General features: G+C 38.5%; 1 protein-coding gene across 3 annotated transcripts in view; it reads right to left on the reverse strand.

The window, feature by feature from the left end:
* LOC127697757 (contactin-associated protein like 5-3) overlaps nucleotides 1-24,239 on the reverse strand; it is an 826,357-nt gene that overhangs the window by 103,405 nt on the left and 698,713 nt on the right. For all 3 annotated transcript variants that reach the window (XM_052201048.1, XM_052201047.1, XM_052201046.1), the window contains one exon: nucleotides 15,974-16,198. In XM_052201048.1, coding sequence (XP_052057008.1) covers nucleotides 15,974-16,198 — 225 coding nt within the window. The remainder of the gene's footprint in view (nucleotides 1-15,973; nucleotides 16,199-24,239) is intronic.

Genomic DNA, 24,239 nt, shown 5'->3' on the forward strand with positions numbered 1-24,239 from the left:
GATCTTCTGGAAGTAAGGTACCCAGTTTTCGGAGGAACCGCCAGACTGATTTCCAGAGTGGTTGTACCAATTTGCAACCCCACCAGCAGTGGAGGAGTGTAAAAGCCATTCTTAAATATTCTTGGTTTCATGCTCGTGTGTAGATAAATCTGTTCTCCCTTGTGTGATGGTAGCCACCTGATATGACACTTCTCCTAGCCTTATCTTTCACCATCCAGAATTAATTTCCTGCCTGGGACGTGTTTACCTTCGTGGCTATGAACAGTTTCCATATTGTCTTTTAATTATACTTTAATATCCGATGCAGAGTTGGTCTGATAACCCAAAATTAAGTTAATAATTCATATTATTACTGCTATCAATACAATGATGAAATGCTTTGCAAATGCAAATTACTGTCTAGGAGATGCAAACCTGTATATTATTTTATTTTGTCTTTACTCAGCTGGCTAAAATATCATTTATTGAGTAACACTTGACCTAACTATGAAAATTCTTTTTCTTATCCTTCCAAGAACTAGAAATCCAAGTTAAGGTCATCTAGTCTTCCCTCCTAGAAAGGAATCTCATATTTTTGGGTGAGGATGACTTCCCATCTTTTTCCCTACGTGCCAGGTTAAAAAGCATTATAAAGTCCTCCTCCAGTGTTTTTCTTTGTGGTGGAATCAGAGCTCTACACTCCTTCAACTTATTTGATCTAATCACTCTGATTCCAAATCAAACTTTAACTGAAGAGGGAGAAATCAGGACTTCAATAACCAGCCTGGGATGTAGGGTTGAAACTCTGTTCATAATAATATTTAGATACTTAAGAGCAAACCAAAAAAAATTAAGAAGTGTTCATTGCAACAACAACAAAAAGAGAAACAAGAAATAGTGTAAGCACATATCTTTGCAACCCTGCTCACACCCGCCACTCAGCACTTTGGATTAACTGTATAATACTGTCATATGCTTGAGGAACACTCATAGACATTATTGAAAGTTCACATGTATCAGAAAAACATTATTATGAAATGGATTATGAAAGAAAAGAAAAAATGTATTTAAAGCACATGCATGTATACAATGATACAATCAAACCTAACCTGGAAAACAGAATTAGACAGAAGAATCCCAGAGACTGATTGAGACCAAAAACCAAACAAACAATCAAACAAAAACCCCAAACTTCTGGGATATGCCTTTCCAACTCTGTGCTTCAGAAGTCCTTCTGCCCACAGGAACTCAACCATATTATATTGGTCTCCAACATGCGAGCAACAGAAGACAAGTTTCTTCCAAAGTACTTCAGTGAGAAAAAGCAGGAAGAATGAGAACATCCTATTGTCAACTTGACCCTATGGAGAAACTGTTAGGCTTCACATATTGAAGACATCTTCTGTCTTGGCCTTTTCTTATTCCTGTTTCCCTTGAGCAAGCACATATAAAATATATAGTATATTAAGCACAATTACAAATTTGCAGAGTGGCCAATCAGAAATTCAGAGTATGAACATCATAAAATTCTTGAGCTAAGATGAATTTTGATAAAAGACAAATGCTTAGGTAAAGGCACACAAATCACTATGTGCCAGAGGCAGCTGAGCAACCACAAAGTAAAGGTGATATGGGCGCATCATTTCAATATTGTGCATTGAATAAATTTCAGTATAGATTGTTGGCTTTAATTGTGTATCTTCTAATTTACATTGTTTCTTTCAATCAGCAATTAAAATTAAAAGACCAGTTAAAAGCTTGCTTGACCTTCTGGTCTCCATCTGCACCCAGGTGTAAGGTGGTTGCACAGCACTCCACAAACAAATGCCACTGGGAGAGACCTGGACTACCAGGAGTGCTCTTACTCCTAACCCCAAAGGTGAGATCACCACATTTGCTCCAATACAAAGGGTGACCAATGGAAACAATGAAAAGCACACATTCACATGGAAGCTGAACAATGCTCTATTCAATGATAACTTGATCAAGGAAGAAATAAAGAAAGAAATTAAAGACTATTTAGAATTTAATTAAAATGAAGCCACAACATACCCAAACTTATGGGACACAATGAAAGCAGTGCTAAGAGAAAAATACATAGCTCTGAATACCTTCAAAGAGAAACTGGAGAGAGCATACACTTGCAGCTTGATAGCACATCTGAAAGCTGTAGAACAAAATTAATCAGATACACACAAGAGGAATAGATGGCAGGAGAAAATCAAACTCAGGGTTGAAATCAAACAAATAGAAACAAAAAGAACTAGACAAAAAATCAACACAACCAGGAGCTGGATCTTCGAGAAAATCAAAATGATAAATAAACCCTTAGCCAGACTAACCTGAGAGCATAGAGACAATACCCATATAAGCAAAATCGGAAATGAAAAGGGAAATATAACAACAGAAACTAAGGACATTAAAAATTCATCAGCTCCTACTACAAAAGCCTATACTAAAGAAAATTGGAAAATCTGAATGAAATGGACAATATTCTAGATAGATACCAGATACAAAAGTTAATTTAGGATCAGATAAAACATCTAAATAGTCCCATCACACCTAAAGAAATACAAGCAGTCATTAATAGTCTCACAACCAAAAAAGGCAAGGACCAGAGGAATTTAGTGCATAATTCTTTAAGACCTTCAAAGATGACCTAATACCAATACTCAAAAATTATTCCGTAAAATGCAAGCAGAAGAAATACTACACATTTCATTCTATGAAGCCACAAGTACTCTCATAACTAAATCCCATAAACTTATTATGTCCTGTATAAGGCCCCAGTAACTAAAAAATGCATCAGACACTGGTTCACCTGTTTTCAAAATCTTATTAATTTCTTTACCAACCCTATTCCATGTTAGCTGGTTAATGTCAGCAATCATTCATGGAGAGAGGAGTAAGAGTTAAGAAAAAAGATACAATTAAGTTCTTTTGTGTTGTCATGAAAAATGCCCTTGGTTGGTTTTACGTGGACCTGATATTTAGGTCCACTTAAAATATCTCAAATGGGGATGATGGTGTGCAGCCTTAATCAGATCATTACTAATCAGATGCTAAAGTCAGGGTTCCTCCCTGGAAAAGGTTTGGTTAAATATGAACAAGGAATAGTGAAACCTTTGATTCCCATCCCTAATACAGATAATAAGGGCTTGGGTGCGGACCTTTTTTCCTAAGGACTGCTGATCCCCCTGCACTCCAGAATGATAAAATATCTTGGAAATCAAATGACCCAGTCTGGATCGATCAGTGGTCCATGCCTAAAGAAAAGGTTCAGGCCACCCTAAGATTGGTACAGGAACAATTATCACTGGGGCACCTTGAACCCTCCACCTCCCCGTGGAATACTCCCATATCCGTCATATAAAAGAAAAATGGTAACTGGAGGTTATTACAAGACCTCCGAGAGGTCAACAAAACTATGAACCCCATGGGGGCACTACAACCTGGGCTGCCCTCCCCAATAGCTATCCCAAAAGACTTTCATAACATAGTGATTGATATAAAAGACTGCTTTTTTTTTTTCTATCTACCTTCACCCTGAGGATTGCACTCGCTTTGCCTTTTCTATCCCTATTATTAATCATGCAGGTCCCAATACCCGCTTTCAATGGCATGTATTACCATAAGGAATGGCTAACAGTCCTACCTTGTCCAACATTATGTGGCACAGACTACAGATCCAGTATGGATATGCCATCCAATGGCCTATATCGTTCATTACATGGATGATTTGCTGGTTTTATCAGCCGACCTGTCAGAAACCCAACAGACAGCCCAAGAATTAGTACTTGCCTTACAACAGAGGGGCTTTGTTATAGCTCCCGAGAAAATTTACAGTTTCCCTTCTTGTTCCAGGGATTTCATTTGGGACCCACCTCTGGCCAATCTCAAAAGTTAACAATCAGAAGATCACAGTTGCAGACCTTAAATGATTTTCCAAAACTTTTGGGTGATATTAATTGGCTTAGACCATACCTAAAATTGACCACTGATGATCTTAAACCCCTCTTGTATATCCTAAAAGGCAGTTCTGATCCTTCCTCCCCTAGAGCTTTGGCCTCAGAGGCTGAAAATTCCTTGCAATTGGAAGAACAGGCTATTAGTCAACAATTTATAGGATATTTTGACCCATCCAAAAATCTTTTTAAAATTATCTTTGCAACAAGGTTACACCAACAGGCCTTCTATGGCAAAGTGGGCAACCACTTATGTGGGTGCACTTATCAGCCACTCACCCTAAAATACTCCCCACCTACCCTTCCCTAGTTTGCCAGGGAATAACTCTTGGACTCAAAACAGCTGTTCTATATTTCGGCCGTGATCCAGAGATAATTATCTCACCCTATTCACAAGAGCAACTTGCTTGGCTACAACAGAGAGATGATGAATGGACTGTCTTTTTGTCCAGCTATCAAGGGAAGTTTGATACCCACCTACCAGGAGATAAATTGATACAATTTCTCCATAACACCCCTTTTGTTTTTCCAAAAGCTATGTGATTAAAACCTATAAGGGATGCATTAACTGTCTTTATAGATGTATCTAAAATGGAAGGGCTTCCTTTGTCATTGGAAATCAGGCCTCTTATATTAACACGCCCTATGCCTCTGTTCAATTAGTGGAATTTTGAGGCACCCTTGAGGTATTTAAAACTATTGAAGGGAGTTTTAATCTTTATTCAGATAGCTATTATGTAGTCAGAGCCCTCCAAGTTCTTTAAGTTGTCCCTACCATACAGCCTTTGACACCAGCCTTTTCATTGTTCCTCGAGATACAACAGCATATAAGGACTTGAACGAGCCCATTCTTTGTAGGGCACATAAGGGCCCATACATACCTACTTGGTCCGCTGGCTAAGGGGAATGATTTGGCTGATAAAGCCACTTGCTTAGTAATAGCAGCCTCCCTCACTGATCCACTTCAGGAGTCTCAGATGGCTCATTCCCTTCATCACCTAAATGCTCAAACATTAAGACTTAGATATAAAATAACTCCGGAACAGGCTAGGCAAATTGTAAAAGGCTGTAGAAATTGCCTAACATTACTTCCTGAGCTACATCTGGGAGTCAATCCCAGGGGCTTTGTCCCCAGAGAACTTTGGCAAATGGATGTTACTCAGGTTCCCTCTTTCGGAAAACTTAAATTTGTGCATGTGACTGTTGATACTTTTAGTGGATTTTTATGTGCCTCTGCAGAGATGGGAGAGGCCACAAAAAATGTTATTTCCCATATGTTGCTTACCTTCTCTGTGATGGGCCAACCCAAAATACTTAAGGCAGACAATGGGCCTGGATATACCAGTCAAACTTTTAAACAATTTTGCTCTCAAATGCAGATAAAACATATTACACGCATCCCCTACAACCCTCAGGGTCAGGGGATTATTGAACATGCCAATCAAACACTTAAAAATACCCTTTTAAAACTCACTGCTCAAGAATCCCTTTATTCCTTTAAAGGGAATGCTAAGCTCTATTATCCCATGCACTGTTTGTTTTAAATTTCCTAATTCTAGATCAACAAGGGTGCTCTGCCGTTGATCACCTATGGCATCCCACAACAAACATGGATTATGCCCAAGCCCTTTCGAAAGACCCCCTATCTGCCTGCATTTATAATTCTAAAGAAGGGGGAGCAAGGTGGCTCCCTGAAAGATTGATAAAGCCTTATAACAAATTCCAGGGTGGCTCCTGAGAAAATCATGTTTTCTCTTGCAGAATGATGATCAACATCTGGACCCCAAGACATCTTATTCTTTTGTTAATAATGACCCCCAGATTGGTGAGCCCCCAGAAGAGTCCCCCTTATCAAGTGTATAATTATACCTGGCAAATTTTAAATCAAGCAGGAGATGTGGTTAATTCAACCTCCATTGTAACAGGGAAAACACCTTGGCCTGAATTGAAAGTTGATCCATGCCTATTAGCACTCGGAACAGGACCCTACCGGCAGGTGCCTAACACCTCCTCACCCCTGTCTCAGGTCCTACAGGCTTCCACGGATGCATGTCCACCACAACAGGTGCTTCCTGGATTTTCCTGTGCTCTACAGAGATGGGCTCTGGCCAAGCTGAGCACAGATTTTTATGTCTGCCCCAGGACCTCTCATAGAGATCGTACATTAAATGGTAAATGTGGGTTTGGAGATGATTTCTTCTGTGCCACTTGGGGATGTGAGACAACTGGGGACACTTATTGGCAGACGACCTCATCCAGGGGTTTGATCCAGGTCAAAAAAGGATACCAATCAAACAAAGTATCTCTAGATTCATGCAAGACCTCTTCCCCTACTCAGGGGTAGTGCCTGCCTGTGACATTTTCCTTCATGGAAGCTGGAAAACACCAGAAGAAATGAATGGAGTTTGCGACTTTATAAAACCAAGACAGATCCTGGTCTGATCTTTAAAATTAGACTTCTTAAAACCATTCCTAATCAGCATAAAGCTTCCATTGGACCTAATCAGCAATTACATAATCTTACCCCTTCATCATCTAATTAAGCCTCGAGGCCTAAGTGTTTCTCAATCACATGAGTTCCAAAAAGTTCCTCATTAACTACCTTGTTTCAGCCTACCATACCCCTAGGCCCAATGCCCTCCTCCAAGCTAATTTTTTCCCTCTTTAATGCCTCTGCCTCTGCTCTGCTTCTTTTTTTTTTTTTTTTTTTTTTTATTCGATATAATTTATTTACATTTCAAATGATTTCCCCTTTTCTAGCCCCCCACTCCCCGAAAGTCCCGTAAGCCCCCTTCTCTTCCCCTGTCCTCCCACCCACCCCTTCCCACTTCCCTGTTCTGGTTTTGCCGAATACTGCTTCACTGAGTCTTTCCAGAACCAGGGGCCACTCCTCCTTTCTTCTTGTACCTCATTTGATGTGTGGATTATGTTTTGGGTATTCCAGTTTTCTAGGTTAATAACCACTTATTAGTGAGTGCATACCATGATTCACCTTTTGAGTCTGGGTTACCTCACTTAGTATGATGTTCTCTAGCTCCATCCATTTGCCTAAGAATTTCATGAATTCATTGTTTCTAATGGCTGAATAGTACTCCATTGTGTAGATATACCACATTTTTTGCATCCACTCTTCTGTTGAGGAATACCTGGGTTCTTTCCAGCATCTGGCAATTATAAATAGGGTTGCTATGAACATAGTAGAGCATGTATCCTTATTACATGGTGGGGAATCCTAAGGAACAAGAGCTTAATTCAACCCAATATACAGAGTGCTGGATGTGCTTCTCAGCTTCCCCACCCTTTTATGAGGGTATAGCTCTCTTTGGAAATTTTACCTACACCAATGATTCAAGGGAGCTCATTGCCACTTCTCTAGAGATTATTCTTACCGAAGTTTCGGGGATTGGAAGCTATGTGTTAGGAAAGAGCATGATTCAGCCTCGACAACTGTTAGAAATTGGCAACCATAAAATTACCATTCATGAACATTCTGAATACCTTTTAGCCCCAAATTATACTTATCTGGCCTGTTCTACTGGCTTGACTACCTTTCTTATAATCTCTCAGTTTACAGAAAACAGAGACTATTGTGTGTTGATAAAATTATTTCCTAAATTTAGCATCCATGAACCAGAAGACCTGAATTTTTGGGAACGGGGAAGTGCGATGCCCCATAGAGCCAACAGAGAGCCTGTATCGGCTATCAACCTTGTCGTCATTCTAGGGCTGGGGGTAGCCTCCCTTGTTACTTCTCAACAAAATCGACAGCACTCTTACCTGCTCAGTGCTGCCATTGATAAAGATCTGGCCAAACTAAGAGATGGCTTAGTCAACTTAAGTCATCTTAGTCAAAAGATTCTGTGGCCTCTTTGTCAGAGGTAGTTTTACAGAATCGAAGACGTCTTGGTCTGCTCATCCTTCGACAAGGAGGGCTCTGCACAGCCCTCAGAGAAGAATGCTGTGTTTATGTTAATAAAAAAGGACTGGTAGACAAGAGTCTGAGGAGAGTAAAAGAAAGTTTAGAAAAATGCAAAAAAGAATGGGAACAACAAGCGTCCTGGTATAAAAACTGGTTCTCCACGTCCCCATGGCTCTCTACTCTATTATCCTCTATCATTGGGCCTTTTATAGGCCTATTGTTATTGGTTTCCTTTGGTCCCTGGGCCTTTCAATGGCTAACCCACTTCATTAAGTCACAAATAGATTCTACCCTGCCTAAGAATTATCTTTCAGTACAATACCATCAGCTGGAGACTGGAGAGGCTGGGGATCCAAAGACACCAAGCTTCTGGGAAGAAATCTCCTCTACACTGACCTCAGAGAGGCTCGATTTTCATAATCTTCTAAAATAAAGCATTTGGTTCCCATTTTTTTCATCCCTGGACTTGTGTGGAGGTCAGTTGATTCCGCCCAAGGTAGCCTTCTCAATGACGGGCAACTTCCTCTGTCCCCTGACCAACCTAAGACATGGGGCATTGAGGATGACAAGGTAACCCTATGATGGGTAAGACTGGGGACCCAGAGGTCGATCCTAAGACAGAGTGGGCTACATATTTATGGCCTGTATAACCTCCGACCAGCCGTCTCCCCCCAGGACCACTTGGTCTCTTAAAAAAGAATTAAGGGGGAGATGTGGGGAACTGTCCCGAGCTATTCGGACTTATGCTTACTCACAGTCCTAAGGTGGCAGCTGCTGAGAAGGAAGAACAATTAACTAGAGCCTTCCCCATGAGCTATCAGTGCGAGAAGATTCCGAGAATACCACAAGATATTCCTGCCCTAACCATGGAATGTTCCTGCCAGCGTTAACTCCAGGTGTCCCCACCGGATGACCTCTTTGCTTCCTGCTTCGATTGCCAGGGGTGTCTCTGCCCTTCCCTCCTTTGTTCTTGTGTGAAGATCAATTCCTTCTCTGTAAGCCTTAAAATTCATTTACCTCCCCGACATTAAATGAGACCTTGACATAAAGACACCCCGATTGCTTGGTCTCCCTTTCTTTCTCCCCCATTTTGACTCTCAGGTAGCACCTCTTCAGGACCCTAGAATAACTGGACCTGCTGGACAGGTCACAGAAATGAACCCACACACCTATGGTAACTTGATCTTTGACAAAGGAACTATAAGCCTCCAGTGAAAAAAGACAGCTTTTTCAATAAATGGTGCTGGGTTAACTGGTTTCGGCATGTAGAAGAATGCCATCTATCCATTCTTATTTCTTTGTACAAATCTTAAGTCCAAGTGGACCAAGGACTTGGAAATAAAACCGGATACATTGAAACTAATAAAAAAGAAACTGAGAAAGAGCCTCAAACACATGGGCACAGGGGCAAATTTCCTGAACAGAACACAAATGTTTTGTGCTCTAAGTTCAAAACTCAACAAATGGGACATCATAAAATTGCAAATCTTCTGTAAGGCAAAGGACCCTGCCAATCGGATGAAATGGCAAACAAGAGGTTGGGAAAAGATCTTCACCAATCCTACATTCAATACAGGGCTAATGCCCAAAACATACAAACAATAAAAAAATAAATAAATAAAAAAGCAATAGTTTAAATTCCAGAGAGCCAAATAACCTTATTAAAATGTAAAACAGAGCTAAACCTAGAATTTTCAACTGAGGAATACCATATTTAGGTGATAAGAAGTACCTAAAGAAATGGTCAAGATCCTTAGTCATCAGGGAAATGCAAATGAGGATTTTAACTCACCAATATTGGTAATTATGAAAATGTCAAGCAGAAGGAGGCTACTGCTTTGTGGGATATTACTGTAAATATTTACATTTGTGTTTCTGGAAAGCTCAAAGCAACCTCAGTAGAGGTTTGTGTAACACTCTTTTCTCTTGAAAACCCTTACCATGGAGATTTTAGGGCCCCTATTTCTAAGCCAAAACTGCATTAATACAGATTTATGAAAGGGTTGTCTAAAATGAAGGTCAAACTTAATATTTAAGAAAGGTTAATGAGGTCATGTAACTTGCAGAGGCATTACAATCTGGCCTGCCTACTCCATATAAAATTATTATATATTTGGAAGATTGTTTTTTTATTCCTTTGTATCCTGATGATGGTAAAAGGTTTGCTTTTAGTGAGCTTGCAATTTCAAAAAGCCCAGGAAGTAATACCATTGGAATGTTTTGCCTCTAGGATGGCTAATAGCTTTATATTATATAAATAGAGTCTGCTGATTACTCTGAAGGAGTTTTACAACAAGGAAATTTTGGGGTAGTTGTTGCTTCAGAGAAGATTCAAGGGCAATGTCTTTTTCAATATTTGTGGCCTCACAAATATTGAAATACAAAAATTATTGGGGCACACAAAATTTAAGATAGAAAAGATTATTTGCTTACTTCAAATTATATTTAAAAGTTCTAAGAGATACAAATTGACAAAGACCTCACATTACGCTCTCCACAGGAGGACTTAAGCCTTTGTTTTCAAATTTCAAGGGGGATGCAAATTAACTGGTGAGAAATGAATAGTTTGGCAGATAGTAGAAGCTGCTACTGTAATCACATGCTGGCTGTCTATGTTATTGATGTGCCCACAGAAATTCTTTGGCAAATGGGAGCATTGATTTGGATTTATCTTTCTTCATCTCCAAGTAAAGTTTCAACATCATATTATGAAGCTGTAGCTGTGTCAATAGAGAATTGTAGGATAGCATTTTGAAAGTATTATGGGAAGAATGTCTTCAGAACCTGATGAGACATTTATTCATTGTTTAAAACAGCAATTAAATTGGTTATTGCTGAATATTGATATTTGGCCTATTGCATGGAAAACATTTTAGGCAAAATTCATAATCATTATCCAGGGGGCAACTTGTGACAACTTTATTCTATGAATTATTTTGTATTTCCTGTAGTTTTGCATGTATGCCCAATGGAGAAAGTGCTTACTGTATTTACAGATGGCTTATATAATAGGAAGACATTATATGTAATTGAATCACATGTTTATTCTCTTGAATATTCCCCTGAGTCAGAATAAATAATTGAATTACATGCTGTAGCCTCTCTTTTTAAAATGTTGAAGAATCAAGCTTTCAATTTGTATCCTGAGAGCCAATATATATCTCGTGGTTTGCAATATCTTGAAATTGCTTCTCTTTTAGATACTGTTCTTTGTCAAATTTTACAATTTTTTATGCAAATACTCAAGTTAAGAGAAAGTACTGTTACTTTAAAGAACTGTCTTTGGACATTTAAGATCTCATACTGGATTACCTGGACAAGACCCGTTAAAGCAATGCCACAGCAGATTTATATGCCTTACAAAGGAACAATTGGCACACTATCTCATTCTTTATATCTTCAAAATAACATTGGCTTGAGACAGTAATTTGTTACTTCTAGAAAATATGCACATTAAATTATAATGATATAGTAAATATAAGTAATTGAGACACACACCTAAGACAGACACAGTCATTTAGCCACAATATTCCCTAGACAGGATCATGGGGTGCATGTAAATCTTGTGTCCCCAATTCTGCTCATTTTTAAAAAATAAAAAAGGGGGAATTGTGCCCTTCCCCCACCCCTGAGAAGGCTAATTAGACCTTAATTGTTTGCCACAGTCAGACTTCCACTGACCTAGCCCACCTAGGGTAGTGTCTTCCATCCTGGGTGGAAGTCTCCTGCCTTGCACCTGCAGTTTCCTAGAGAAGCAGACAGCACCTGAGCTTGTTTTGCCACAGAATCCAGCTGACACAAGGCATCAGAATCCAGAATGGGTCTTTGGGTGTTTCTCCTATATATACACAGAGCTAAAAATTAAATTTTGAGCCTGATCTGAATTTGTTTTGACTGCTTATTTCTTTCATTCACTGATACTATTTCATCCCCAACCCCACTTCCAGGTATACCCAGTTCTCCCTGACTACTGGGCAGTTATAAAGTGTTCTTAATTCTTGATCTACTGTTAATCAGGCCAATTGCTTAATGTTGTGAATATACCAGGACCAAACTGATGACATGGATCCTTCTTAATTCCTCAAAGAACACTTGAAGTTCTATAAACAAACTTTCAGAAAGGATTCATGGAAGAAAATACAAGGAAGGAATAAAGAATAAAAAAATCTAAGACTTGGGAAGAAATTCAATGGCTGCCAGTTGTAATTTTGTCTCTTGCCTACATTTAGAATTATCATAGTTTCCTCAGCAAATAGACAGTTAAATGCTATCTGAGGAACATTATGATGAGGCCCTTCATAGCACTGAAGACATTTGTTCCATTATTGTAATGACTGTACTCAAGTTTCTTTTTCTTTTTAAATTTTATTTATTTTGCATTTGGATGTAAGCGTCCTTTCAGTCCCAGTACCCTCCTTTTCCTGGATCACAACATCTCCTCCTCCTCCTTTTCTCTTCAGAAAAAAGGGTAGGCCTCACATGAATATCAATCAGCCATAGGTATATCAAGTTGCAGTATGATTTGGTACCCCCTCCCTATTAAGGCTAGACAAGGCAACAAAGTAGGGGTAATGGTCCCAAAGGGGGGCAACAGAGTTAGAGACAGTTCCTATTCCCACTGTTTTAATCAAGTTATACAACTGTAAGATATATGCAGAGGACCTAGGTTAGTCTCAGGCCAGATTCCTTGCTGGTAGGTCAGTCTCTATGAGCCCCAGTGACCTAAAATAAATTGATACTGTGAATTTTCTCTCCAAGTCTTCTTTCCAGCTAGATTACTTCAGAAATCTAACCACTCCAATTTCATCTTGATTGCTTTTTCCACATTTAGGTAGTTTTCTGAATCTGTCCCTTTTCATATAGTGTGGAATAATTTCCAAGTCTTTCTTGTCTCCTACATCTTTCATATTTATCATACAATTTTCCACTATGACTGTTAATGAAACAGTAATAATAGTCCCTCAGTTCTGTCTTTGAAGCAAGAGGTGATGGAAGAAATACCAAAAATTCTAAATAAAGTCTTTTCTGGACTATTGACTACTCACAGCAAAGGAGAATTTAAAGAGGATGTCTCCTCCTGGGAGGATAAGAGTATGAAGAAGGTAATCAAATCAAGATTAGCATATGACAAAGCCAGTTAATAGAGAAACCCCTGCCCTGGGGACTACCTGTTAACAAAACACAACAAGTACAAAATAAGGTCCTGGGAAAAGGAAAGTAATTATGAAAATGATCTATAAAGGGACTTGGCACTTTGGGTCTAAGAATTTGAACCTGAACTCTTCCTGGACCACTAGCCTACTGCTAAGTTCAGGACTTCCTTTCTACTTAAAAGTCTATTTCCACCACTATCCATGTGTTCTGGTAGGATTATTTGTTTCAGGAGACAAGAATCTATAAATCACAGTTAGTGTGTTCTAGGTTTGAACCCAGATATTTAGCAGAAGTGCTTTCTGTACCATAATACTTTCCTGAGAGTCAGCCTGCGATCCCATGCCACACAGCTGAGTGTTTACAACAACCTGAAACAGACACAACCAGTAGGTAGGACCATAGAATTGCCTTGTTTCCTGAACTTAGGGCTGCTAAAATGGTGATATCTATAAAGTCAGGTGAAACTTCTAATAAAGAAAGTTTAAGGATATCTTGAAAGGAAAACACAAGGAAATATGCAAGGAAGGATTTAAATAATGATTATCATCTAAAGAAAAGTTAATTATTTAAAAGAATTTTCTGTTTCAAAGATTAAAATCCCATCATTCTAGCATTTAGAAGCTTGGACAGCAGATATGAAAGCTGCAGTGAGATTCTACCACAAGGTTAAAAAAACCCAAACAAACAAAACAAACAAACAAAAACAAACAGCTGACTATGCTACTGGGCTGGGTAAAGGAGGTTGAAGTCCCTTTCTGTTTTACACTGTGTTATTATGAATTATGATGTCCTCCTGCCTCAAGTTCTACAACTGCATAATCTTGGCATACTAGGCATCTTAATATCAATGAGTAACAAGAAACAATAGGAGAGTTAATCACAGAATATTTTCATTAAAATAATTTCATGCCATGTATTCTTGGCAGTCATAATATCAGAGGTATGCTATGACTGATTTAGGTATTTGAAGGCCTACTCTAAAGAGACTTCAAGTGCAAACCTCTCTATAAACACCTTAATATGGTCCAAACACATCAGGAGAAGATGATGCTTCTTAGAAGTAAAATAACTGGGCTCAATGTTAGGAGACATTCCTGTTTGTTCCATGGATTAGCTATCTGCCCTATATTTACCTTTATGAACTGTTCATGCTCCAGGATCCAAAGACAGCCTCACACAATTGACAAACCTGATATTTTGAGCTGTTTGCATGCTTTTGGCCATATACATTTAAACTAGTAATAAGTAAAGCATTGAATTGCCCATGGGCAAAACAAAACAAAACAAAAACAAAAACAAAAACAAAGACCCATTCCTCCTCTTTTATTTCCTCTTTCCTTGTCGCCTTATTCATTTTTCCTATCACCTTTTTCTTCTTCTACCTTTTACTCCTCCTTCTCATTCTCCTCTTTCTATCCCTTTTATTTTAAATGCCTGCCTGCCCCTGCCTTCTTTCTTCACTCTATCTTGGTCTCAGAATAATAATATCTATATCATCTTATAGACCATCTGTTGTAATCTTGTACTTTAGGCTATTTCATCACACATGGTCCTCAGTTTTCATTATAGCTTTCAGATTAAATGATTAGTTCTTTTTGTATTGAAGTCATCATAAGAACAAAAAAGCTGTAGGAAAAATCATATCAAGGGAAATATGTTATATGCACCTAAGGTATAGACAGGGTCACACACAGGCCACCCTTAATAAGCCTTACTTCTGCTAAGGCACACCACAGTCCAGTCTACAATCTGGCCCTGTAGTTAGGATGAACTGACCAAAAGTCAAGAATTCTGTCATGGTTAAAGAATATTGAAATAGGAATAGAACCATATTCTTGACTATAGAAGAGTGTTGTATGAGATCATGCCATAGGAATATTTGTCTATTCCCTCTATTCATTTATTAAACAATTACTACATATTGTAGATTCTGACTTCATAGTATACTTGGTTATAGCTTTATTAGGTTTGTCCTGGCACAGTGCAATTAAAAGTCATATGGTAAGACATTTTAACATCCTTCATATGAGATTGTCATCATTATTTTATATATGGTATAGTTTATATTCATCCTATAATTACCATATCTTCACTAGCTCTACATTCTTTCATTCATGTTCACAACTTTATTGAATGCTCATGATCAGCAATATCATCATGACAACCTACATACTACAGACATCTAAAAGAGTCAGAAGTAAATTCTATTTTGCAAATTATATTTTATTGAGAGTTCCACCAGCACATAAGCCCAGATAACAATGAACTGCAGCCTTCAGATGATACTTGAGTTTATCTATGTATGTGAAGTCAGGGGACAAGGCACTCTAAGAATGTGTGAGCTTTATAACTAATTTTAATAATTCCAGGAAAGAAAAAAATAACAGAATTTCATTTATGAAATAGAAGTACCATTTGGTCAAGTAAAATACTCCAGTTTTTGCCATTTCTGAGCGGCAAATATCACAATTTAGTAGTAAGTCATGATAAAAAGAATTGATGCCGCTATGAAAATAAGACTCTCAAAAGGGAAGTCATGTGCCACAGAGATATAGCTTACACACTATATTTCTCTCAAATACCTAGATAGTGACAGCAAGTGTTTATGCATTACAAGCCCCACTGAGGAGCATTGCAGCAAAAAATGACAGAATACGTGTAGCAAGCATCGATCTGAATTATGGTCTTCTTATGAACTTTTATACTTAATGGATTTCACCATGGAACAAATAACTAATAATTACCATATCAAAGTCAAGACAAATAAAAGCTGATGAGTTTAGACTTCAATGGCAAATTAACACAGGCCCAAAATACCAATTATGGCTATAAAGGTGAAGCAGAAGGAGTTTAGTGTGATGCTGTCCAGCCATGAGTCTCTGCAGGGTTTGCGGAACAACATAAGCTGGCCCTCTAGATATGGCTGGCCTTGTAGCTTTATGCCACCAACACTCACCATTCCTGGAGAGCAAAATAGCAAGAAAATTCTGAGAAGAGAAATTGAGGTAGAGCAAGAGGGTTGGGCTTTGTGCTGTCATGAAACTCAGCATGAGGGTTTCCTTGGATGGAGCTGTATCTGTGTAGATAGCAGAAGATGCGAGGCTTGTGTTCTTGGTCACTGGATGTGGTTCTTTAAACATGTATGTAACAGAGGCACCAGAATCAAAAAGAGCTGAAATCTCTGCAAAAGAGAAGACAAAAGAGCATACCTTCAAACATTTATTCAGTTACTCTGCATAGCTGAGTTCATTGATTCCTCCTTATCCATCACTGGTTGAGAACTGTTATATATGTCCACATATGGATTTGTGTTGATCCTGGAGACTAAGGATTGAATGTCTTGCCATGTCATTCCTTTGTCATTCTCCACCTTTTGAGATCAGCACCTTTACAATCTTACCTCCTCTAGTGACACATCTTATTTTCTAAATGCATACTCAAGATCAACACTCAGAATCTCACATTTATGTACCAAACACCTTCCTGACAGAAATATCTCCCATGCCCTTTGTCGCCATTGTTTGTAATTACAAATATGCATGGGTAGGTTAGTCATAACACCCATCCAACTATGTATCACCATGTGGTTCAGTGAGATTGTCTTGGTAAAGCACTGAAAAGCAGTGCTCAGCAGTGGATGGACTTGTTTGAATTTCTGTGTTACAAGAGAATATGGTAGAGGGATTTGGAGATGGCTTAGCTGGTCAAATATTTATTGCACAAGAGTGAGGAGGTAAGTTTGGCTCTTCGGCATATACATGAAAAGATAAACACACACACATACACACACACACACACACACACAATTGTTGCAGTAATTTCTAACCCCAATGAGCTCAAATAAAAACATACAATCCTGTTTTTATAATTATAAGATACATGGCTAGATTTGGCAGATCAAGCACTGTACTAATCTTTTCTGAGGTTATAAGAAACTTGGCTTCTTGCAGATTCTCCTAGCTACCTAGTTATGCTCAATCATGGCCTTCTCCTCTTCCTTCCCCTCCTCCTCCATCCTTCCTCCATTCCCAATCTCTCTCTTCATAACTTCTTTTCCCACCTTTCCTCTCTACTGCTCTATCACTGGCTCTAGACATTATTAACTAGTTAGAATGGAATGAAGGTTCTCATGAGATCAGGTGAATACATAATTGACTGCTCATCAGAGGCAGCCCCTCTCAAGAAAGCAGAGTTAACATCAGAATTCAAACATCATCTGGACAACTCACAATATTTCTTTCATTTTGTCCAATTAAAAAATCTCTTTCTCTCAGATATAAATAGAGCACAACTATAACATTATGAAAATTATAAGTTAAAATATATGCTTAACATCAAGTCCACCATATTTGTTAATTTAAATAGAGCACCTTATCATCTATGCTATAATTTCATGCCTAAATTATTCTGACTTTAACTCGAATTACCACCTGAAATCCATTTTTCAAATAGAAAACTTTTTTTTACTGCTAAACAAATTAGATTCAAATATAAGACTATAACTCATCTTCAAACCTGTCAAAGATCTGAGTAGGAATTAAATATCATGTAAATATGTGGAAGAACAAAGACTGAACTACCAAAATTATGTAATTGGTAGAGACTGCTTGCTGTCTAGACAGTCCCTTAATTTCTTAAAACTCTGGATCCTTATTTATAGCCTTCTGGCCCCAAACCATCTGATAGACCTTAAGTGAAGAAGGAATTATGAAGCTTTGCAGAGCTCAGCAGTAAACTATACCACCTTTCTTTGTTATTATTTATACAGTATTTTTGTCTTCAGATGAATTAGGGCAACTGTTTACCAGAGTATACTGTCACACAATTGAAGCAACTCTTTCTGGAGGTAATGATGTTCAATGTCTTTCTTAAAGCAGAATGAGGATACTGTCAGGAGCATATATGTCTCATAATCAAATGATCTTTAATAAAGAAATAACATTAAATACCATATTCTTTGGATCTCAGATGTCTATAAGACTCTCTATATACATAACTGAATTGTCAAACATTGATTATTCTCAAATACTCATTATATAATCTTGAAAACACTTTTTGTAATTAACCAAATTAAAATCAAATGTGAGCATATTCTTGACTATCTCACAATTCATCACTTAATCATACTAAATAGTTTTCAATATGAATTATTAAAAGGATGGGTCTCAAAAATGAACCCACACACCAATGGCCACTTAATCTTTGACAAAAGAGCTAAAACAATCCAGTGGAAAAAAGATAGCTTTTTCAATAAATGTGACATATCAACTGGTAGTCGGCATGCAGAAGCAGGCAAATCAATTCATGCTTATCTCCTGGTACTAAGCTCAAGTTCAAGTGGATCGAGGACCTCCACATAAAACAAGACACATTAAAAATAATAGAAAAGAAACTGGGGGAGAGCCTTGAGCACATGGGCACAAGGGGGGATTTTCCTGAACAGAACACCAATAGCTTATGCTTGAAGATCAAGAATTGACAGATGGAACATCATAAAATTACAAAGTTTCTATAAGGCAAAGGACACTGTCCACAGGACAAAATGACAACCAACAAATTGGAAAAAGATCTTTACCAAGTCTACATCCCACAGAGGGTTAATATCCAATATATATGAAGAATTCAAGACTTAAGACTCCAGAGAGCCAAATCACCCTATTAAAAATGGGGTACAAAGCTAAACAAAGAATTTTCATTGGAGGAATATTGATTGGCTGAGAAGTACCTAAAGAAATGTTCAACATCCTTAGTCATCTGGGAAATGCAAATCAAAACAACCCTGAGATTTCACCTCACATCAGTCAGAATGGAGAACATCATCCTAAGTGAAGTAACCCAGTCTCAAAAGAACACTTATGGTATGCATCACTGATAAGCGGATATTAGCCTAGAAGCTTGGAATAACCAAGACATAATATGCATATCAATTGATGCCGAAGAAGAAAGAAAGAGTGGCCCCTGGTCCTAGAAATATTCTGTGCAGCAATGTAGGGGAATACCAGAACAGGGAAATGGAAAGGGATGGATGGGGGAACAGGGGAAAGAAAGAGGACTTATGGGACTTTCAGGGAGCTGGGATCCAGGAAAGGAGAAATCATTTGAAATGTAAATAAAGAATATATTGAATAAAAAATTAAACAAAACAAAAAATCTAAAAAAAACAACCCCCAAACAAACAAACAAACAAACAACAACAACAGCAACAACAACAACAACTCAGGAGACAGAAGGTGCAGGAGAGGATGTAGAGAAAGAGGAACGCTTCTTTACTGCTGGTGGCATTGCAGCTGGTACAAGCACTCTGGAAATCAGTTTGGCAGTTCCTCAGAAAATTGGGATAATACTACTGGAGGACACTGCTATACCACTCCTGGGCATATTCCCAGAGGAATCTCCAGCATGTGCTAAGGGCATACGCTCCAGTATGTTCATAGCAGCTCTATTTATAACAGCCAGAAGCTGGAAAGAACCCACATTTCCCTCAGTGAAGGAATGGACACAGAAAATGTGGTATATTTACATAATGGAATGCTACTCAGTTATTAAAAACAATGAACTTATGAAATTCTTAGGAAAATGGGTGGAACTGGAAAATATCATCCTGAGTGAGGTAACCCAATCACAAAAGAACATACAGGGTATGCACTCAATGATAAGTGGACATTAGCCCAGAAGCTTGGAATACCCAAGACACAATTCACAGATCAAATGAAGCTAGTGAAGAAAGAACAAAGTATGGATACTTTGGTCCTTCTTAGAAGGGGGAACAAAATACCAACAAAAGGAGATACAGAGACAATTGTGGAGCAGAGTCTGAGGGAAAGACCATCCAGACACTGCCCTACATAGGTACCCATCCCATATAAAGTTAAAAAACCCAGACACTATTGTCGATGTGCACAAGTGCTTGCTGTCTCTAGCCTGATATAGCTGTCACCTGGGAGGCTCTGCTAGTGCATGACAAATACAGAGAGGGGCACTCTCATTGAACGGAGCACATGGTCTGCAATGGGGGATCTAGAGAAAGGACCAAAGGAGCTGAAGGGGTTTGCAGTACCATAGGAGGAATAACAATATGAGCCACCCAGTATACCCATTGCTCCTAGGGACTAAACCATCAACCATCGAGTACACATGGAGTTACCCCTGGCTCCAGACACATTGGCAGCAGAGGATGGCCTTGTTAGAGATCAAAGGGAGGAGAAGCACTTTGTCTTGGGAAGGTGAGATGCTGCAGTGTGGGAGAATACTATGATAGGGAAGCAGGAATGGGTTGACTGGGAAAAGAGGGAGGGGAATATGTTATGGGATTTTCAGTGGAAAACCAGGATAGTGGACAACATTTGAAATGTAAATAGCTAAGAAAAAAAAGGATTGGGTCTGAACATTTCCACACACCCCCCACTGGATGATTTTTTTTTAATTGATATATTTTTATATACATTTCAAATGATTTCCCTTTTCTGGGTCCCCACTCCCCGTGAGTCCCATAATCTCTCTTCCATCCCCCTGTTCTTCCATCCATCTCTTCCCATTTCCCTGTTCTGGAATTCCCCTATACTCTTGCACTGAGTCTTTCCAGAACCGGGAGCCACTCCTCCATTCTTTTTGGACATCAATTAATTTGTGGATTATGTCCTGGGTATTCAAAGTTTCTAGGCTAATATCCACTTATCAGTGAGTGCATACCATGATTGATCTTTTGAGACTGTGTTACCTCACTTAGTATGATGTTCTACAGCTCCATCCATTTGTCTATGAATTTCATGAATTCATTGTTTCTAATGGCTGAATAGTATTCCATTGTGTAAATATACCACATTTTTTGTATCCATTCCTCCACTGAAGGTCACCTAGGTTCTTTCCAGCTTCTGGCTACTACAAATAGGGCTGCTATGAACATAGTGGAGCATGTGTCCTTATTGCATGCTGAAGAATCCTCTGGATATATGCCCAGGAGTGGTATAACAGGGTTCTCAGGAAGTGACATGCCCAGTTTTCTGAGGAACCGCCATACTGATTTCCAAAGTGGTTGCACCATCTTGCAATCCCACTAGCAGTGGAGGAGTGTTCCTCTTTCTCCACATCCTCGCCAACACGTGCTGTCTCCTGAGTTTTTGACCTTAGCCATTCTGACTGGTGTGAGGTGAAATATCAGGGGTGTTTTGATTTGCATTTCCCTAATGATTAATGATTTTGAACATTTCTTAAGGTGTTTCTCAGTTCTTCAAAGTTCTTCATGTGAAAATTCTTTGTTTAGCTAGGTACCCCACTTTTTAATGGGGTTATTTGTTTTAGTGGGTTCTACTTTCTTGAGTTCTTTGTATATATTAGATATTAGACCTCTGTCGGATTTAGGGTTGGTGAAGATCCTTTCCCAGTCTGTTGGTTGACGTTTTGTCCTTTTGATGGTGTCCTTTGCCTTACAGAAACTTGGTAGTATTATGAGGTCCCATTTGTCAATTCTTGATCTTAGAGCATAAGCTATTGGTGTTCTTTGTATTCAGGAACTTTTCCCTGTGCCCATGTCCTCCAGGGTCTTTCCCAGTTTCTTTTTGATTAGTTTCAGTGTGTCAGGTTTTATGTGGAGGCCCTTGATCCATTTGGAGTTGAGCTTAGTGCAAGGAGATAAGAATGGATCGATGCGCATTCTTCTGCATGCTGACCTCCAATTGAACCCGCACCATTTTTTGAAAGGACTATCTTTTTTCCACTGGATGCTTTCAGCTCCTTTGTCAAAGACCAAGTGACGATAGGTGTGTTGGTTCATTTCTGGGTATTCAATCCTATTTCATTAATCCACTTGCCTGATATTGTACCAATATCATGCAGATTTTATAACTATGGCTCTGTAGTAGAATTTAAAGTCTGGGATACTGAATCCCCCTGAAGTTCTTTTACTGTTGAGAATAGTTTTAGCTATCCTGGGTTTTTTGTTATTCCAGATGAATTTGAGCATTGCTTTTTCTAGCTCTATGAAGAACTGGGTTGGGATTTTTATATGGATAGCATTGAATCTGTAGATTGCCTCTGGCAAGATGGCCATTTTCACTATATTAATCCTGCCAATCCACGAGCATGGAAGATTTTTCCATTTTCTGAGATCTTCTTCGATTTCTTTCTTCAGAGATCTGAAGTTCTTGTCATATAGGTCTTTCACTTGTTTGGTTAGAGTCACCCCAAGATACTTTATGCTGTTTGTAGCTATTGTGAAGGGGGTCATTTCCCTAATTTCTTTCTCAATCTGCTTATATATAAAGGCTACTGATTTGCTTGCATGGATTTTGTAGCCAGCCACTTGGCTGAAGTTGTTTATCAGCTGTAGGAGTTCTCTAGTAGAGTTTTTGGGGTCACTTAAGTATACGATCATATCATCTGCAAATAGTGATAGTTTGACTTGTTCCTTTCCAGTTTGTATCCCTTTGACTTCCTTATGTTGTCTAATTGCACTAGCTAGAACTTCAAGAACTATATTGAAAAGATATGGAGAGAGGGGGCAGCCTTGTCTAGTCCCTGATTTTAGTGGAATTGCTTCAAGTTTCTCTCCATTTAATTTGTTGTTGGCTACAGGCTTGCTGTATATTGCTTTTACTATGTTTAGATATGGGCCTTGGATTCCTGTCCTTTCCAAGACTTTTAGCATGAAAGAATGCTGAATTCTGTCAAATGCTTTTTCAGCATCTAATGAAATGATCATGTGGTTTTTTTCTTTGAGTTTGTTTATGTAGTGGATAGCATTTATGGATTTCCTTATATTGAACCATCCCTGCATCCATGGGATGAAGCCTACTTGATCATGGTGGATGATCGTTTTCATGTGTTCTTGGATTCGGTGGGCACGAATTTTATTTAGTATTTTTGCATCGATATTCATAAGGGAAATTGGCCTGAAATTCTCTTTCTTAGTTGGATCTTTGTGTGGTTTTGGTATCAACGTAATAGTGGCTTCAAAGAAGGAGTTGACTAGTGTTCCTTCTGTTTCTAATTTGTGGAAACGTTTGAAGAGTTTTGCTGTTAATTCTTCTTTGATGGTCTGATAGAATTCTGCACTGAAGCATTCTGGTCCGGTGCTTTTTTTGGTCGGTAGCCTATCTATGACCCCTTCTATTTCTTTAGGAGTTATGGGTCTGTTTAGATGGTCTATTTGATCCCGGTTTAATTTTGATAACTGGTATCTGTCTAAGAAAATGTCCATTTCCTCCAGATTCTCCAGTTGTGTTGAGTACAGGTTTTTGTAGTAGGATCTGATGATTTTTTGAATTTCCTCAGTTTCTGTTGTAATATCTCCATTTTCATTTCTAATTTTGTTAATTTGGATACTTTCTCTGTGCCCTTTGGTTAGTCTTGGCTAAGGGTTTATCTATCTTGTTGATTTTTTCAAAGAACAAGCTTTTGGTCTTGATGATTCTTTGTATGGTTCTCTTGGTTTCTACTTGATTGATTTCAGCCCTGAGTTTGATGATTTCCTGTCTCCTTCTCCTCCTGGGTGAATTAGCTTCTTCTTGTTTCATGGCTTTCAGTTGTTCCATTAATCTTCTAGTATATGCTCTCTCGAATTTCTTTTTGGAGGCACTCAAAACTTTGAATTTTCCTCTTAGCACTGCTTTCATTGTGTCCCAAAGATATGTGTACATTGTGACTTCATTTTCATTAAATTCTAAGAAATATTTGATTTCTTTCTTTATTTCTTCCTTGACCAAGGTATAATTGAGTAGAGTATTGTTCAGTTTCCATGTGTATGTGGGCTTTCTGTTGTTTTTACTGTTAATAAAGACCACTTTTACTCCATAGTGATCTGATAGGAGGCATGAGATTATTTCAATCTTCTTATATTTGTTGAGGTCTATCTTGTGACCAACTATATGATCTATTTTGTAGAAGGTACCATGAGGTGCTGAGAAAAAGGTATATCCTTTTGCTTTGGGATGAAAACTTCTATATATATCTGTTAACTCCAATTGGTTCAAAGCTTCAATTAGTTTCATTGCCTCCCTGTTTAGTTTCTGTTTTCCTGATCGGTCCATTGGTGAGAGTGGAGTGTTGAAGTCACCCACAATTATTGTGTTATGTGCAATGTGTAACTTGAGATATAGTAAAGTTTCTTTTATGAATGAGAGTGCACTTGTGTTTGGGGCATATATGTTCAGGATTGAGAGTTCTTGTTGGATTTTTCCTTTGACCAGCAAGTAGTGACCTTCCATGTCTCTTTTGATGACATTAGG

Source organism: Apodemus sylvaticus, chromosome 12, assembly GCF_947179515.1.
Source record: "Apodemus sylvaticus chromosome 12, mApoSyl1.1, whole genome shotgun sequence".
NCBI lineage: Eukaryota > Metazoa > Chordata > Mammalia > Rodentia > Muridae > Apodemus > Apodemus sylvaticus.